This window comes from Xenopus laevis, chromosome 2L (genome assembly GCF_017654675.1).
Source record: "Xenopus laevis strain J_2021 chromosome 2L, Xenopus_laevis_v10.1, whole genome shotgun sequence".
Taxonomy (NCBI): domain Eukaryota; kingdom Metazoa; phylum Chordata; class Amphibia; order Anura; family Pipidae; genus Xenopus; species Xenopus laevis.
The window spans coordinates 83,040,818-83,060,092 of NC_054373.1; the positions used below are offsets into that span (position 1 = coordinate 83,040,818).

Genomic DNA, 19,275 nt, shown 5'->3' on the forward strand with positions numbered 1-19,275 from the left:
CACGTCAAATTCAAGTTGAACTTTTGAAAAAATCCAAGAGGAAGTAAGCCTTACCTATTATTATAGCTGTTTTGGGGAGAAATAAGTATTTAAAAAATTTGTGTTAATGCTCTTTTAAGGTAAGAAGATCCAAATTACAGAAAGATCTGTTATCCAGAAAACCCCAGGTCCCGAGCATTTTGGATAACAGGTCACATACCTGCAGTATGTCCTACATCTGATGTTCTAAGTTATAAGCTTTGTTGTTATAGTGGACTAGTATATGACATATAGTATATGCCTGAGAAAAGCTTAATTCAATAGCTATGGCTTTGGAAAGCATGAAGAATTCATGGATTTGGCCACTTTCTGCCTGTAGGGTACCGTTTCATTTGTTAAATATGATTATATTCAGTATTTCTTTATTAAAAACTAGAAAATTAAAGCAGAATATATCTGCCTGTTTCATGCTGTCACACATAGCAGTACCTTAAAACTAAAAATAAGAGGTTACAGCCTAATAATTCAAAGCTAATATCCAAACATGCAGACATCTTTTATAATCTTGGTTGATCTCATCAGGGCAAGATGTTGGAGCATTTGTTGTGACAGGGTATGACCTGGAGAGCACTGAAGCAAAGGGACCCTCATGGTTAGGGAGAGAAGAGCTAAAAGAAGCCAGAGAGCTCTTCTCAATCTAAGACATGCAGTGAGAGCCTTCTTTAAACAGAAGATATTTACATGACTTAAGCTACACACAGTGCTCTCTCCAAGTCCTACCCCCTCAGAACCATGTTCCAATATCTTTCAGTGATGAGATCTAAGGTGATTGGAAAAGGATGCCTACACATTTTGGAAATATGACTGAATTATTAGGCTGTCTCTGTGCAATTACACCAGTGGATGTGTAGTTCGCCACATTAGGGAGTAATTGCATATCTATACCAATAATTCCGAACATGAATGTTCAAAAGTTGTGATGCGGTTTTGTACTGTGAAATCCTTAAATAATGATCCCTACTACAGACATGGCTGTTCTGAAAAATGATATATACAGACTCTTGCATTTTACATTACAAAAATATGTATGCTTATCAGTATCTATGACCCAGTTATTCCATTTCTTTTCATAACAAAAATAACTTTATCTTGCGCTAATAACATCACCCTAATGTTAAATAATTTTCCCTTTAGACTTTATTTTCCACAGAACAGTTATTCACACTGTCAGAAAGAAAGAATAACCAGACTGAATGTTATCAAGTGCAGGAACAGAAATATATCTTTCATAGCAGCTTTTGCTGAGAACATTAGTTCAATGTGTAGTAAAGGAATGGCATTTAAGAGCAAGATGAACTGTCTTGATAGAACAGATACATGATAAACCCATTTAAATGTATTATTCACCTAAGCGTATCTAGACAGTTATCCATGAAAAGACATGCTTTGAGTCGATGTGCTTGAGTGGAATACTAATGGTATTAACCATTTGCTTTTATTGATAGAACCTCTAGCTGTGCTACTCTAAGCCTGTTTCCATTTATCAACAACCTAATTTTAGTGGTTATAGAGATTTTTGAAACCACAAATAAACTAATCTTCTCTAAAATTGGGTCGCGGGTCGAGGGGGGGGCGCATCGCTAGTGAAGGGAGCGCTAATGAGCTCGATGCACTAGCAAAGCCGAATTAAAGTTACCAAAGGCACCTTTTTGTCACCCCTGGTAAACGCCCGCTCCGTGCCGCCCGAGGCAAGGCCCTGGTCTTATGACACATAATACACAGGCAGGAGCCTTTGTTTATAGGAGTTGAATTGACAGGCAAGATACATTGCAAAATCTATGCATACTGGGCAACTGTCGGCAAATCCAGAAATTTTTGGTGGAAGAGGTTTATTGTAACAATAGGTGTGGCTTATAAGTGTGGGTGGGGGCTACTCTTGGCGCAATGTGATTAGCATGGCACACATAGGATTCCTCCACTTTTTTTCACCCCAGTTCAAACACTGTTCCTGCGTTAGATACCAAACAAAAAAATCCCAGCGTCCCTACCTCCCAATATAGGCTCCCTACAGCTCTGACTTCCCAGCTCTAGAAAATGCCAGAGGTAATACCTTACATACCAACCTTAGGAGTTAGTGGTACTTGCTGGACTATCTATAACTGTCTTAACCATTTCATTGAAATTATATTTCGCCTCCTTACAGAAGGAGCCTATCTATACAGGCAGAGAATAAGAAACTTCTATAAAGGCCATGATCATCCCATTTTTGTAGTTTTTGAAGCTGGATTGCTATACTGTATGTCTGGAATCCATTTGGAGAGCACTGCCTTAAGACTTGGTCACTTCACTTACTAAGGTTGCCTGTACAACTTTGTTTGTTATGATTGTATTTAATTTAAATTCAAGCAATGCTATCCATCAACTTGCAAGTTGATCTCTCTACAAATAGATAGAGAGTAGATCTCTAAAACGGGTATGATTTGGGGATAGTATTTCACATTATCTGACTTTTCTGAGATTTTAAACTGTCCCTTGACACACGTGCAATGACTTGTACTTGGTATGAAAGGGGATTTTATATTTGTTTTGTGTTTCAATGTGCCCTTTATAAATAATTTAGCAAGTTAAGAGTTAAAAAATAGCTGACTGGTAATTATAGTTAATAGGTTGTATTGCTTTTACATAGTATTATTTTTGTATTGAAAGCAAAGTCTACTCATTTGTAGACTTGGAAACTTTGTAGATGTCAGTTTCAGACATTTGCTGGTTATAAATGAATATAATAATTATATATACATAGACATAACTACAGACTCAAAAGTAGTTAAGAATTGCACCTTCTGTAATAAATCAGGGACAGTAATATGCCTCAGTGGAACCATAGGACAAGTAAATAATGCATGTTGCTCAGATGTCATTGGACCAAGGCCTCAAAAGAGGTCAAGTACTATTTTTGCCACCTAACGTTTACAAATATTTATGGACTCCTTAGGCAGAGCATCAATTAAGAAGTGGAAGTCGTTTGGAAAGATCACCGCAGAGGAAAGGGGTCATCTACCACATAACAACATGTATCATAAGATAGCTCCTTGAAGAGTATTTAGAGAGAGCATATCTACATACATTCTGTACAGTAAAGTCATTGCAAACAGTGTTAAATAAAACATTGGACCATTAAAATCCAAAGTTATTTTATTTTTTTAAAAATACAAACTTGGAAAAAAGCATGATGCACTTTGGATTTCTATTCCCCCAGAAGCTTAATTCCATAATATCTAAAAATGCTTCCTAACTAGGAAGGTGTATATATCCTACGCCTTACTTACTGTATACAGTAAGGTGTGGGATATATACAGTGGACTGCCTGATTATCATGTACTACAAGCCTCCGGTCTCATCTATGTGTGAGCTTCCTTCACATGTGCTTTTTAGATGCTCAAGACAGAGGGCCCACCAGATAAACTCCTAGACTGTCCTGCTGGTATTTACATCTACAATAAAACTTCAGTTGAGGGAAAAAAATATTTTTCAAGAATACTAGGTTCCCAAAAAAAACTGCATCCTATTTTTTCAGACACTGAAATCTAATGTAAATACCCTGCCAGGTATCCATGGAAATTCAAATATCAATATCAGAGTGTGGTTATAGGGATTCATACCACTTATGTAATACATTATTCCTAGAAGACTGTAAAGTCTAGGAAGCTATAATGTGACGTTATTACAAAGAGACCATAAAGGTCCTTAAGGATCGTAGAGATTTATTAGCAAAAGCATTTCTGGTACATTATAATGCTCCTGAACTCTATGTGGGTACATGGAATTCTGTGCCTACAACTTATACCTGAAATAGCTGAAAGTGCTTAAAGAAAATAAACCCATTTCCTCATGGGTTATGAGTGGATGATCTTTATTTATAAGTAAGACATATTTTCACTTTGGCCAATAGCACATTGCCAACCCATAGGTCCCTGTGGCAATCATAAGGATTAGAGCAGCTATTATTATTTAAAGAAGCAGACCATCGCACACTGGGGAGGATGACACCTGTGTGACATAATATCAATATTTGGCATTTAAAAAAATTACTTGTTTGCTAGATGTTATGCGACTTCTCAGTCAAAGTGCAAGATAAAAGGATAGATACCACACAGCACTTGCAATTTGGCTGGGGAGCTTACCCTATTTATTTTGCCAGTAATATCACAAGGGTAAAATTTTCAGCATTTCCGCCCTTCCTTCAGGATACATCAGGATAATATCTGTAGTTCTAATAGAGCAGAACACTTGCAGATAGGAAGATTGCCAGATAGGCGGTATAGTAATTCAAAATAGTTACATTCTGGCAAAATGGACACAGCAGTAAAATGTAACAAAAGGGACATCATTTCCAGATCTAGTAACTCACAGAAATTACAGATATGCTTTCAAACAGGAGCTCAATAAATGCTACTTGTTGCTGTGAATTAAGAGAACTAGTGCAGACTGTAACACTTTGATATAATTGCTGTCCAGTCTGCAGTGCCACATGTGTTGTAGGCAGGAGCTACAAGCTTTATTTCAACAGTTAAATGAACCGTAGGCTGTACAGTCCTTCTGTATACAAACAAAGGGGTCCTGGGCAGTCTGTTTTGCCCCTGGCTCCACCACAAATGAAGATGACTCTGGCTTAAAGAACTAATGGGCTCATTATAAGGCCTAACTTCCTAAAATAATGAAAACAATCATCTATAGTCTATACCACTAAACCAAATACACCCTGTGTAATTCACAAACATAAGTTGCTTGGATAGCACTTTTAGCCTCACTTTTAAACTGTTTATTTCTCTTACAGCCAAAAGCTATCTTTAACCATGACTATATGGAACTTTTTTTTTAAAAAAGGTATTTATTTATCAACTTTCATGAGGGTACAAGACATAGTGCATATACAATGAGATTGATACAGGCATATTGCATTTTGCACCTCTGAATGAAATGATAACTCAATATCACATTCTTTGCAAGCCTAACTGGGACAGCAACATATTACAACAAAATTTTGATCTTAATGAATCACAACCTGCTTTAGGTTCCTTTCAAATATCTGTACAAGCTTAATAGTGCTAATCGGCTAAGGCCTGGATAGGGGCTTCAAGCCAGTCTAAGGGTTGATCCGGTATATTTGCTGTTCTATTTGTATAGGACTCATTTCGTAATAACCAAAGTGTCCAAATTTTGTTGAATTTTGTAGGACATCCCCTTGCATAGTAAATTTGTTCCAGTGTTGGCAGTGTCTGTTCCACCAGGGCTATCCAATAACTGAGTGTAGGAGGATTCTCATCTTTCCATTTTATTGCCCGTTTTGCATGGAACAGGAGAAAGGTGAGCAAAGTCCTTTCTGTTCTTGAAGTTGACTATATGGAACTTAAATATCAGAGGCTGGCAAATATGTTAACAAAGTTGAGTTGCAATTTAAGAAACTTCCAGTCAAATGCATTTATGTGTTTCTGTTAGTTTATGTGTTTTTTAAATTATTTATTAATATCCAGTGTTTTCAACTAGTTGATGGAGTGCATTGCTGACTTCAAGTACAAAATGAAATGCACATTTAGATAGATACAGATAAAGAATGATGACTCCTATTCTAAGTTACGTTTGCTAAGTAAGGCTTTGTAATTGAACCTGGCTTTATTTCAGCATATGTTATGATACATTGAAATCCATGCTTTGGTACAAAAAACTGTTATTTTAGTGGTGGAATTTAACCTGCATAAAGCAAAATAGCTATTCAGTAAAATACTCCTAATTTGTATGCATAGTCATAAGAACAAAACCAACTGTTCAAAGACTACTGCATAGGAAATGTAGAAGTGGCATGATCTATAGTAGAGAGACTCAACCTGAAGGTTCCTCCCCTGCTGCTGAACACAACCTACATCATCCTGTCCCGATGATGCTGGGGGTTACAATTCAGCAGCAGCTGGAAATTCATGCAGATAATTGACCTTTGGTTTATGTTGGCACTGCATTGCTAATGAAGTGAATACCACAGTTTGTGTGTGGGCTGAAGGATGGCCCAGGTGCAGAGCTGGTGCTCAAGCTGAATGTTTGAATGTTACTGATGTGAAGGAGGGCATATCTGGAGCAGAAATTATGTATTAGCACAAGAAAGTTTGATTTATGTACTGCTAAGACATTTTTAGGATACGTTTCCACAAGGAGATGAACTTTGTTACAGTGCATAAAAGCTACTGGGCTTAGGAACTATCCACAATCTGTATGGCACAAGTAGGCATTCCCTTGTTAAAACTGTAATGGGGAAAGTTTATGATTTTTTAAGGGTGTTTCGGGTTTCTACTTTTAATAAAGATACATTAGTCGTCCTATCAATAAAAAAAATAACATTGTGAAGGTAATGTAATAAATTTCTGGTGAGCAGTAAATAAAAAAGTGACTACGATTTGAAGGTTCCTTCTCACATGAATGCTGATTGCTGAGGTATTGGGTGAACCTGCACATCACTACTGTGGGTACAGTGTAGAATAGGCTCTCTTAACTAATGTGCTCCCTCAAGTGGAACATGGGGAGCTTGGTGCTAAGTATTGTTATCCAATGTACATTATGTGATTTTCCCTCTCTCATATTCACAGCAAAACAGTATACAGTATATGCCACTAAATTATAAAATAATTTTTTATGTTAAACTGACATCTAGAAAAGCAGAATTGGTAAAAGGAGACAGTAATTGTATTTAAGGCTATAAAAACCACACATATTTAATAAAGCAGCAAAACAACTTCAAATTAACAACAATATTAGAAACAGAAGTACATATGCTACTTCTTGTCTTGTTCCTGGCAAAATATATCAGCCTGATTTACCCTACGTATGAGACAATATTTCATAAACAATTCTTGCTGAATGAATAACACAATTGTTCTCATTCACTTTGTAAGATGATGCAAAGCCCACAGGTTTCCAGTTGCATCGATCCCCCAAATCTGAAACATCTGCAGGAAGCTCTACTTTGAAATCTTTCATGACTGAAATTTACAATCTAAAAAATGCAACGACATGTTCATTTACTTAGAAATGTAATTGCATTGCCAAGGGGATTAAGCTACTGCCGTGATTTTATTATATACAGTGGAGTTCTTTTGCATCGCTACACTATTTGCTCCACTCAGTGTCAGACCTTGTTAGAGAATGTAAGCATCATGGCTGTTAATGTGAAGTAAGGACATTATGTTGTTACTTTTAACAAAAATGTTACTGCACACAGTGCCATTAGGGGGAAAGGAGGGGAACTGTTTTAGTCCTGGTAATAGAAGGAAACCATAAATCACATGCCATAAGTCTTGATTTTATTTTACCTATAGATAATTGTTTCAGGGTGAACCTTCATCAGGACAGAATGGAAGCTAAATCCATATCAATGAAACTACTAAAGGGAGCGTATACTTGCTCATATAGCCAAAGTTCTGAGAAGGTGTTGCAATTAGTTGTGTAAGTTAGGTTGTTAAGAATGGCATAACGACTGGAAGATTGTGCATTGAATATACCTTGCGTTGACTCCAATATGTACTCACCCCTGCCCTTATTCACATATAGGTCAACAAGTGAACCTGCATCTTTGTATAAAGAAATTGTTCCATTAAATATTTCAACAGAATTTAACAGAACTTTAATTCTACTTATGCAGCATGCACAAGTAAGCGGGGAACAACACAAACAATGCAGGCTTTAAATACGCAGCTAAAGTGGAAGCGATTGAAGTGCTGCCCATTAGTGAAACAGTTCAATGTCGAGCACGTACAGACAGACAGCTGCTCGCAGGGCTCATAACCTTTCTTTATTGTTCTGATAAGTTAAAGGTGGGGCATGAGAGGGATTCCAAACATAGCACATGTTTATACAGAAATGTTAATATGTTCCACACACTCACACACATAAAAAGGAAATAACAGCTGATCAGAATCAGACCAGACAGTGCGCTCTGACAACACTCATTTGGAGATCTGTGGAAAATCCAGGAGAGCTGCTCACCCACAGGGAGGCAGGAATAATCTATCTACAGCTGGTCTTTTATGTTGGTATTATGCATCCAATGGAAAGTCAGAAATATTTATCACCCACAGTGCCAGTGTTTTATTGCTAATGCCTCTGTCTGTGTTTCAGAAGACAATTGAATTCAAAGCAGCATATAACTGGGATATATATAGCCATGCGGTCTTCTTATGTCATATGAAAACTATATACACATCTATATATATATATATATATATATATATATATATATATATATATATATATATATATATATATATATATATATGTAAAATAAATTAGGACTTTTGATTTGCTTTTAACCCTGTATAAACACTGCATTAAATCCATTACCATTTATACTCTCTCAAAATTGTACCCATGCCTGATGTAGTTTAAACAGATCCACATCATTAGTCTTATGCCTATTTTAATATATACATATATATATATATATATATATATGTATCAGGATGTGTCCAAGTTATGCAGGTCACAGGCAGGATTATATTTATGGACCATTTAGATAAGCACACCAAATCTTATCAATGGGTTAAGCTCTGCTAAAACCAAACATCAATTATATTAATGGTCAGATTGAGCTAAAAACTCATCAAAAACTCACAACTCGTCATTAAAATATTAATTTCCCAAAACATACAGATTTTCAGTTGTACTTAAGGTTACTGCTTAAATCTGTAAATGATGCAGATATTTGTAAGACAATTCCTGTCATCTGCATTTGCATTATTCTAAACAATGTACAAAATAAGCAGGATCTTACCTTCTTTTGTTTTTTTAAGAAAGTTTTCGGAAATGGTTTTGTGTTGCCATACTTTATCCGGTTGTATTTTCAATGAGAATGCTGCTTCCTCATGCTACACAATGCATTCTAGGAAAGAGGGATAGAATTCAGATGGCTCCCACACCATGCATGCTCTCTGCACGGACTGTCTAATACCTGGAATTCAGCATCCTTATCTGAAATACATAGACTGGCCGCTTCACACTTTCGCATTTGATGTGCTGCATGAACTAAAGACCACTACTAAATATACTCATCTGAGGTACTGCCAAGAAAAACACTGTAGATTTCCTCCTAGCCAGCAGCCAATCACAGACATTGGTGAAATCCCTTCTAATCCATAACCAGTGCAGATGAATCCATGACAAGCTCCTCTAACATTAATATAAATATTATTGGATAAATTAGAAGTGGTGCCATTCAGTGAGACACACTGAGCTTGAAATAAAGTGTTGCCTATTGTTTGTGTCATCTCAGATATTCAGGCAGATGAGCAGGACCCCAGTCAGCTTGTAGATATAAGGGTAGAACTACACGGGCATTTTGACATCCGATACCTTCCGCTCTGACACAGCGCGAGGAAGCACAGGCGTCACATCAGATGCACTGAATCTAAGGTAAGTAATAGGAATGTCGGACATTGTCGCAGCGTGCTTCCGACACAACACGACTGTCGGATTTGAACACTGCATGTTGCGTCTTCATCTGACAGTTGAGTCGTGTCGGATGCATGCTGCAACATTCCTATTACTTACCTTAGATTCACTGCATCCGACGCGACGCCTGCGCTTCCTCGCGTCGGAACGGAAGGTATCAGATGTCAAATAGCCTGTGTAGTTCTGCTTTTGTTTAAAGCCACCAGTATTCAAGCAGTTAAATGCTAGACAGAGGAAGCCACATCAGCAAGCCAATAGTTACTTTTAAACAATGTGCAAAAGAAACACACAGAACATATAACCAGCACAAAAGAATCCATGTGCATAATGAGGTCTACACATTGTTTATACCTGTTCTAACTGTAGGACTTGGGTTGGGTACTAAAAGAAAAACAAATAAGAATTAGAAATCTCTTATTGTTAATACCAGTGCAATGAACTGGGAATTTGTTGCTCCCCAGCTGTTGTACAACTTTACCTCTCTGCAATGGCATTTTCTCTGCCACTTACCTCTGAAGTGTGCACCCACAGTCTCCATTTCCATGTTGAGTTCTGTAAAGAAAGAAGTTGGAAAATCCAGGCAATGCTGTTGTTCCCTTCTCTCCGTCACATTGCTTTCCTTTTATTTATTTCTTTCTTCCAAACATAAGGGGGGGGGGGGAGAAGGAACTTGGAGCAGACGTTTAAATAGAAGAGTGAGGTAAAAAAAATGTCAAATGGAAGTGTGCCATTGCCCTCGTATATCAATCAGGAGAGCAGCAGCAGTTCCCCCAGCAAATGGGAATTCCACAGAAATATGAAGCTCTGTTATCTGAGAAATCACTAAACACAATTTGCTGAAATGACCACAAACCAGATTCACATGTTGATGATCCTAATAATGGAGATTCTTTAAACAAGAAAGGAATGCTCTTTCTTCTAATCGGTTAAAGGGCCACTGATTTTTAAAAAATATAGCGTCATTATCTGAAAAAAAAGGAATGATGTAACACTCACAGACATGTATCTAAGAGCTTCCATACCTTGATATAAAATATGATATATGACGTTGCAACATCTGTTTCTTTTAAGGAAAGCAGCATTCCCCCTATATCTTGCTCAGGAAGCTGGGACTGTCCAAGAGAACAGGAAATGAGGGGGTACAGCAACATTTCTTCCTCTAGCTAAATAATTGTACATTTTCCTATTTAGTTCTTCAACTTATACTATGCGTAAAAACATGCTCCCCACACTGGATCAACCCTATATGGTGAATAAATCCAATGTGGAGCAAGCTACTGTAGACATAACATAAGAGAATAGTGGTTAGCAGGAATTATGTTGGTAGATAAGCACACAAATCCATCAGGTATTGTGAAGTAACAGAAGCAAACGTGTAGTACCCCACTACTGGAAAATTTTAGGACCCCTCTTAAAGAAAACATCTTATTTTTTTTCTCCTTTAGGACTAACACCTTGTTAGTATCTGGGCCCTCTTGCACTGGAACCTGCAGTACTAGGGGTAGTTTTGCCCCTGGAGTTGCTACTCCACCTGAGATCCTGCACAATCACGGGAACTAGATATATATAATGACAGAATATGCAACTAAGATCAAAAACACCTTTACAGGGAATATTAAATATATAGATCTTTCTATACTTTCACTGAACATGTAAAAAATAATTAAAATGTTAAAGGTAGATTTAATGGGGGACACTGAGACCCTGAAAGAAAGTACAACACTAAGGGCTAAATCCAGTCCTTACTGGCTGCCAAACAGCCTACATGCCTCCCTCCCAACACACAAGAGAGTAGTGGAGGTAGGTATCGGCCCCTCCCCAGGACCAAATGTCAGGTAAGCCCTGGCTTCTCTTTAAAATATAAAGAAAGCCATTTCTGTTAACAAGCCCCTATTGTCAAAATGCTTATTTTGGAAATAGGATCTTCATGAACAAATGTTAACATAAAGGTGGACATTAAGGACCATTATCACCATAAACTGAAAGTATTTTGTTTTCATTGAAAGTTTCTATTGGTTTGTACAAAACTAGTAGAGTAATATAATGTTCTACTTACAGTATGTGCTAAAACAAATTTAATCAAAACTGCATATTTTATCTCCCATACAAGAGGGGCCCTATAGCCAGGCCTGTATTTTGGTCCGGTGCTGCCTTTTTTTTTTCTATTTGGTTAAATTTTATTTTACCAAATAGGCATCAGATGACCACCTCCCTGAACAGCTTCATACCTAGACCACGCTGGCTCCCCCACAAAAGAACTTCAAAGGAGCCCAGAGCACGCCTTTCTATCCTCCATCCATCTTGGCCCCCAGTCCTCCCTCTTGGCGGCCCAGCTAGCCCTCCCTCCCTCCTGCCGCCTGCCCTCCCTCCTCTTGCCCGCTCTCTCCCCCTCTAGGGGAGCAAATTTGAAATCCATCCCTGCTTTAAACCTATAGAGGAAGTATACCCTGTGATCCAAGCCCCCCATTTTCCTGGGCCCCCCAAGACATGGTCTGCTTCCTCTATAGTTACACTACTTCCCCTAAAGCTGCTGCCATAGGCACAGGCCCTTGAGTGCCTATATGGTTAATAAGGCCCCAATTTCAACTTAAATGGCAGCCCAGATTTCTCCATAAAAGCTTATTGATAAAACCTGCTTCTGAAGCAAACACACACTTTTTATCAGTGATGGGTAACAACGCATTATGGATATTAATCCCTTTCACTTTTTTTGTTACATTCTCTTTAATAATGAAAATAATTTTTCAATCCTTTCATCTACCAACTAATAAAATGTCATAGGTTAAAAGCAAAGTAGAGAAAGGAGCATGTTAGTAACCAAAACATATGTTTTTAATATGCTTCAGTCATTGCAAGAGTTTAGGGGTTAAGTTAATCTGGCGCTGTTTCATACGGTTTAGCACCTCCCTCCAGCTGCATTTTTCTAAAGCAAAAATGTTTTAACCATTGGGCTTTCTCGGTGCCTTAGGCAAGTTGGATTACATACTTGGATCTACACAATGTTGCCACTTACCTACACCTCTGTTAATTTATGCTAACAAATATGTCTTGTAAATTATACTGAAGGTTTGGAAATAATGCTGCCTGAGTGTTTTCACGAATAAGGACCATTAGCACCAAAAAAATTATTAGTTTGACTAAAAATGAACTTAATCTAGGATTCAGTTTCAGATTGGCTGAATTGCAGAAAAATTACTTAGCTAAATCAAATCCAAACCCTAAGAGCCATGTAACATATAAGCTACAAATCAAGGCAGTTCAGTTTAGTCCCACCAGAGGACCTGACCTCAAGAGCCATATCTGCCACTGACCACCTGCCCTGATCACTGCCACACAATCCCACCCATGGCTCAGATGGGCCAATGACATTCAAGCTCAGAACTAGGGTGCTGGAGACCAGTATTGCTGAGAACCACCAATATTTCACCCCAGTGGTCCAGTCTGAACATGTTAGAGGTTGCAATTTTCTTTGTGTTTTTACTCCAAAATAGACATGCAAATTATGGTTCAGATTTTGTCCAGTATTCAAAAGAATCTTTGGTGGAGGATTCACTATTTGACCAAATTTAGTAACTGGAGGTATTTATTTTTATGGCACATTCATTTATTGTATTTCTGGGCCATTAAAGGGACAATAACACAAACAAATTAAAGTGTTTTATATGTATTTAAATATAATGTACTGCACTGGTAAAAAAAATTTAATTTTTTTTTTAGAAACACTAATTTAGGGGATATAAATATGGCACTGTGTAGCCATGGGGTCAGCGTTTCAAGTAAATACATTTACATAGCAGATAACAGATATGCTCTATAGAATACAATGGGTTTTATTCTTACACAAGAAGAGAAACAGGGGTCAAATGCTATTCATGGCATTCTAAAGAACTATGGAATAAAAATCAGTTTCAAACAAAATAGGCCATCTGTTGCCAAGATATTGTATATTTGTAGCAGTCAGGTGGACAGATAATTGAGACTGAAGTTATTCAGAGGTACAAGCCTCAAGTGTTTATACAAATAACATACCACATTGATGTGCAGCCCTGAAGAATGTATTTTTAATAAATATCCTTTGCTTCTCGTCTGGGGACATTAACGGCCTAGTAACTGAATAATGTAACCCATGATTTAGGAGGGTAACCTGTGCTTAGGAACAAAGAAGAAGAGGTTTTGCCTTGCCATCTATTTCTTTAATAGTGACAGGTACAGGACCTATTCCGTCAGGAACCCCTTCTTTGACCTCTCAGACTACTGGCAAGTATGAAGTGATCATAGGTCAGGAGTAATTTGTTCATTGATTTAAATGGTAGTTAAACCTTCCCTAAAACTCCCCCATGTGCGCCACCTACCTCCTAAAATATGTGGCACAAACGTATAATTACATTGGGTGCTTGGCCCAGAGAGTTGTGCAAAAGTAAAAATGTGCAGTGTTGCTTGAGGAAGACATCACTAATGTTGCTGGACTCTAGTATAGCTTTCATTTACCAAATACTGGACACACGTTCAAGAGCACAAAGTGGGGCACTATATCTAAGGTTTTACCTGCACCTTATGTTGAATCAAAAATTAGTTACAGAGACCTGCACCTATGGCTGGTAGGTGCAGGGCAGGGTGCAAAGTACAAAAAAAATGTCAGCATGTCCTTTTTGGTACTTGCATCCTTCCCAGCCCTAAGTAAATGAGTCTTTATATCCTGTAGCTCTCCAATGGAAGCAGATCTTTCAGTGAGAATTCTTCCTATTCCATGTACAACAGACTGCTTGACCTTTGCTCTCTAGTTTATCACTGTAGGCATTTGTAGTACTGAATTTTGGATATTCAACAATAAGCCCATACACGCAATGGGTTAACAGATATTTGCCTTTCCATCAATGGCAACTGTGAAGGTGCAAGCCTGGACAACAGTCATCCTGCCATAAAACAATCCTTGTAGCTACAGTAATGTCCATATCAAAGAGATGCAAATAACTGGACATACTGGTGTGGGTGCAGGGATAGCAAGAGTTCCCATGGGAATGACACTCTGCTGGATCAACAAAGGGACACCTGGAGCATTGGGTTATGGGATTTCTTTCACAGTGCATCCTAACTTGATTTCAGTCCCTTGTCTATCTAAGAAGAGATGAACCATCTTCAAGAAAAGCTAACATCGACCTGATTGGCTGGGACTGTCTTTTGGGTGTGGCTGTTTTGGAAACAGGGTAGTATGTTTGTTTGAATGGTCTTCCTTATGTGTATATAAAGAGCGTTGTAAATACTTTATTAGTCAGTCACTTTCCACTCCCTTCCATTGCATCCTTCCCTATCCCTTTCTACCTCCCTCCATGTTAGTTAGTTCCCTTTATATGTAATACCTTTTAGTTCCTTTGTAAATAAATACCACTTATTTAAAGATCAGTCTGCCTCAAGTCATTAGCCTGGCACCTCAAAATAGAGCAGATCCAACATATTGGCACCCCAGATGGGACGATTTCAACTAAACCCATCATCGTAAGGAAAAGGAATCTGCTTGGCTGAGAAGATTTGAGAAGCCTGAGACTGATGCGTTAAAGGTCTGACCAGAAAAGAAAGCCTGGAGCCTAACACAGGTAAGTATATGTTTCTTTTATCTAATTTTAACTGAAGTTATTGTATTAGAAACGTTTCTGTTTTTTTTAGTGGAAAGAAGTTAAGGAACACTTTAAGTAAGGTAGTAAGGTCAGTTATTGTGTAGAAACTAAGGTATAGTTTGTTGTTGTTGTGAAGTTTAGTGTTTTGTTTGTGTAAGTAATTGTTTGTAGTGTGTATTGTTTGTTGTAAACATGGAATTTGTTGAAAGATATGTAAACAAATATGCTTCAGCTGATTACAATTCATGTGCAGATGAGTCTTTGACACATCAGTTTAAAAGTCTACTGACACAGTGTCAAAGTTACAACAATAAAGTAAAATGTAATCATCTTGCAAAAATGGTAAAGAAAATTAAAATGGCCAATGAAATATTAGCATTATTAAAGATGAAAGTTATTGCTGAGAATAAGGCAGAACAGTGGAGAAATGAGAAGGTCCAGTTTAGAGAAGACTTGGAAAAGTTTGGTGAGTCACTTATTGTAGCAGCTAGCACTTCAGAAGAGCATATTTCAGAATTAGAAGAACTGAGGGAGAAGGTAGAACTGTTAGCTAAACAGAATGATTTGTTAGAAGAAAAGTTGAAGGATTGTGAGGAGAGGTGCAGGCTCAGAGAACAAGAGGTGATATCTTTAGAAAGCAAGGCTGGATATGAACTAAATGTCCCAGTAAGTGTCTGCCCTGTTACTGAGCAAGAGATAAAAGATGGAGAACAAGGTATAAGACCACAAACATTACCTAGTCCAACTCTCTTTAGCCCCCAATCAGAATGTGCTAGACAACGGATCAATAATACATATGTGCCAACTGATAATAATATTCATTCAAACTCAGCAGCACTGAAAATACAAGAGGTTATAAGTTTGACCCAGATATTGGGAACGTTTGACACTAATTTATCCCCTACTAGCCTTTCCAATAAATTGGAAGCTGTGGTCAAACAATATAACCTTGGAAATAAAGATGCATGTGCCTTGCTTAGAGCATGGCTCCCATATCAGTTGGCTGCAGAACTTAGGCCTCCGGTTGGTAAGCACATTGGGACATTGTCCAATATCAATGAAAATTGGGGAAGTACCACTGAAAGGTTAAGAGAGTTGCAAAGGATTTTGGGTGGGCGAGATATAAGAGGTACAAATGCATTGGAGAATGCAAGGTATAGGAAAGGAGATGATCCAATGTTATTTTGCACTGATTATCTCTCCCTATATAAAGTTGTATTCAACTGCCCTGATATGTTGCCAGATGAGCCCAATTTCCTCTACTCAATGGCAAATAAATGTAATGTTGATTACAACACAAGAACTGCCCTTAGGTATGCCACCTCATACAACAACTTTATAAATACACTTAGGGATTGGTCTCAGGAGTCTTTTGAATTCGAGAGACATATTTCTGTTGCTTCTAAAAACAACCAAAGCAGGAGATTTCCACGGAAATGTTACAGTTGTGGTAAGTATGGTCATATTGCTCGATTTTGCAGAACTTCTGCCAATCAGCATGATACTTACCCAATCCATTCAATACAGAGACAAGAGGGGGATGCACAGGAAAATCTAAATGATTATCTCCTAGACCATAGCCCTCCCTCAGAGCCTGAAACTGTTGTCTCCTCTGATAACATAGACACAGGTTCCAATAGTGCAGGAGATCAAAAAGAGAGCCAAAATGAGCCCAAAAGGGAATTTCACACACTTCCCTGTAAAACAGGAAAAGAAGGGACAACTGCCCCACCCTTTATGCCTTGGGTGAACATTCCACTGTGGCTTTACAGCAGTTGGTCTCACATTGCTATGCAAATGCTAATGGCCAACTTAGCACAGTTTGCCCAGGGTGTACCAAACACAAATATGCCTGTTTTCTAATGACAAGGAATGTGATGGAATTAAAACTAGATATGGCCATGACCACTGTATAATGGATATGTACTATGTTATTTGTAATGTTATGTATATTAATTATATGTATGTTTCTTTTTCAGAGTACTAGTGGAAGAACGATTGTCCATTTATCCTGTAAAATGAAGAAGATACTGTGATTTTAAAATTGATTTTTGTTTCAACAGGTTGTAGATTTGTTTTAGCACCTGATGACTTTGTGTCTTACACTAAATAACCCTGATTAACTGGATAACTGTTTTTAAAACCACGTGGTACAATCAATGAGCTCAATAGTAAAATAATTGTTTGCAAACAATTTAAAAAACAATATTTAAACTCAATAACATCTCTTCACAATACTGGTGTCCTTGGTATATTATTAACTTTATTGTCCACAGGTATTTGTTTTTGTTCATGTACAGTATTTGTGTTGTTAAATGTAAATGTGTTTATCTTTGTTTTACATGTTGTCTCTGTTTAGTGTTTTGTGTTAGTTTGTATACAGTTAATCAAAACACTGCTAAAAATAGCAGACCGTGTAATTTTGAATTTTTTTTTTCCAATTTTTTTTTTTTTGCTCTCTACTTGAATAATGGTACCTACGTTTTTCGGTACCAAATGGGGGGTGATCATAGTTTTTCTTTCCTAAAGCCCACCAAAAGATACATGAAAATGTTTTTACAATTTTTATTGTTATTTTTGTTTTTTTTTGCAGCTCTCATTTTATGTTATTTTTTTTAAACAGAATGTATTGAACAGATAATAATGCTACGCATATGGTCCTGCTCTTGCTATTTTATTTAGAGGATCCATGAAACTACATAGAAAAAATTTGGGCCCTGGATCAACTGAGTTTGGTTATATTTTGAAAGGCAAATGTGTTTAGAACTTTTGAATTTTATTAAAACAGGTTTCAGAACAACATTACTCACACATTGTTTAGGTTAAATGGAAAACATAGGGTACAACTTTCGTCATAGAATAAGTATGTTTATGTGTATATATATATATATCACTATAAGTATGTTATTAATATTTATGTTTTTAGTTAATGATGTGGTTCGTTGTTTTTACATAGAAGTGAATTTAAATATAAAGTTAGAAGGCATTATGTGGATAAAAATAACATTAATATAAGAATATGCAGACTAGCGAACAAATGTCTGTAGTATATAAAGTTTAATTTGATGTTATGCTACATGAAATGCATGTGTATATGTCATGTGCAATGTTTGGTGGTATTGAAAACCGATGTTATTGCCATATCTTATCATGTGTGATTGTGAGTGAATGGTGTATTGTTGTATGTCCCCTGCCCATTGGCATAATACACCGAGAGAGCCACAGGTCCGAAGAGGATTTGCCACAACTTGCGAAGAGGATTTGCCACGACAGTAATTATGTTTGTTTTCATAGAATATCCAAAAGTATGTTTGTCATTCTGACACAAAAAAAAAAAAGTGGGGAATGTAGTACTGAATTTTGGATATTCAACAATAAGCCCATACACGCAATGGGTTAACAGATATTTGCCTTTCCATCAATGGCAACTGTGAAGGTGCAAGCCTGGACAACAGTCATCCTGCCATAAAACAATCCTTGTAGCTACAGTAATGTCCATATCAAAGAGATGCAAATAACTGGACATACTGGTGTGGGTGCAGGGATAGCAAGAGTTCCCATGGGAATGACACTCTGCTGGATCAACAAAGGGACACCTGGAGCATTGGGTTATGGGATTTCTTTCACAGTGCATCCTAACTTGATTTCAGTCCCTTGTCTATCTAAGAAGAGATGAACCATCTTCAAGAAAAGCTAACATCGACCTGATTGGCTGGGACTGTCTTTTGGGTGTGGCTGTTTTGGAAACAGGGTAGTATGTTTGTTTGAATGGTCTTCCTTATGTGTATATAAAGAGCGTTGTAAATACTTTATTAGTCAGTCACTTTCCACTCCCTTCCATTGCATCCTTCCCTATCCCTTTCTACCTCCCTCCATGTTAGTTAGTTCCCTTTATATGTAATACCTTTTAGTTCCTTTGTAAATAAATACCACTTATTTAAAGATCAGTCTGCCTCAAGTCATTAGCCTGGCACCTCAAAATAGAGCAGATCCAACAGCATTAAATACATTTTCTAACACTAAAACTGTGCCATATTTGACTTCTAATATTTGCTTACAGTGTTATATCAGTAAGACAGAATTTCAATAATCTCCCTATGTTAGAAATCAGCAAGGTGACTTGCCTAGTAGTGATTTGCATGTCAGGAAAACCTCAAGCCACACCTGACCCTAACCTGCAAAATATTGCCATTGT

General features: G+C 37.4%; 2 protein-coding genes across 4 annotated transcripts in view; one reads left to right on the forward strand and one right to left on the reverse strand.

Annotated features, from left to right (window-relative positions):
* Window positions 1–10,491, reverse strand: part of ndp.L (Norrie disease (pseudoglioma) L homeolog) — a 45,254-nt gene extending 34,763 nt beyond the window's left edge. The window contains exons 1-3 of one of the 2 annotated variants that reach the window (XM_018246652.2): window positions 9,979–10,491; window positions 9,820–9,849; window positions 8,792–8,899 (exon numbers count right to left, since the gene is read on the reverse strand). The gene's annotated coding sequence lies outside the window, so the exon portion shown is untranslated. The remainder of the gene's footprint in view (window positions 1–8,791; window positions 8,900–9,819; window positions 9,850–9,978) is intronic. The other variant, XM_041582104.1, reaches the window with a different exon arrangement.
* A 4,040-nt stretch (window positions 10,492–14,531) lies between these two features.
* Window positions 14,532–18,366, forward strand: LOC121399988 (posterior protein-like). Of its 2 annotated transcripts, XM_041582106.1 has the most exons (2): window positions 14,532–15,903; window positions 16,042–18,366. In XM_041582106.1, exons 1-2 carry the CDS (start codon window positions 15,273–15,275, stop codon window positions 16,941–16,943), a joined length of 1,533 nt encoding a protein of 510 aa, XP_041438040.1. In that variant the 5' UTR covers window positions 14,532–15,272; the 3' UTR covers window positions 16,944–18,366. The 2 variants fall into 2 exon arrangements, with proteins under 2 accessions (XP_041438040.1, XP_041438039.1); XM_041582105.1 differs by having other exon boundaries at window positions 14,532–18,366.
* Window positions 18,367–19,275: the final 909 nt, after the last annotated feature.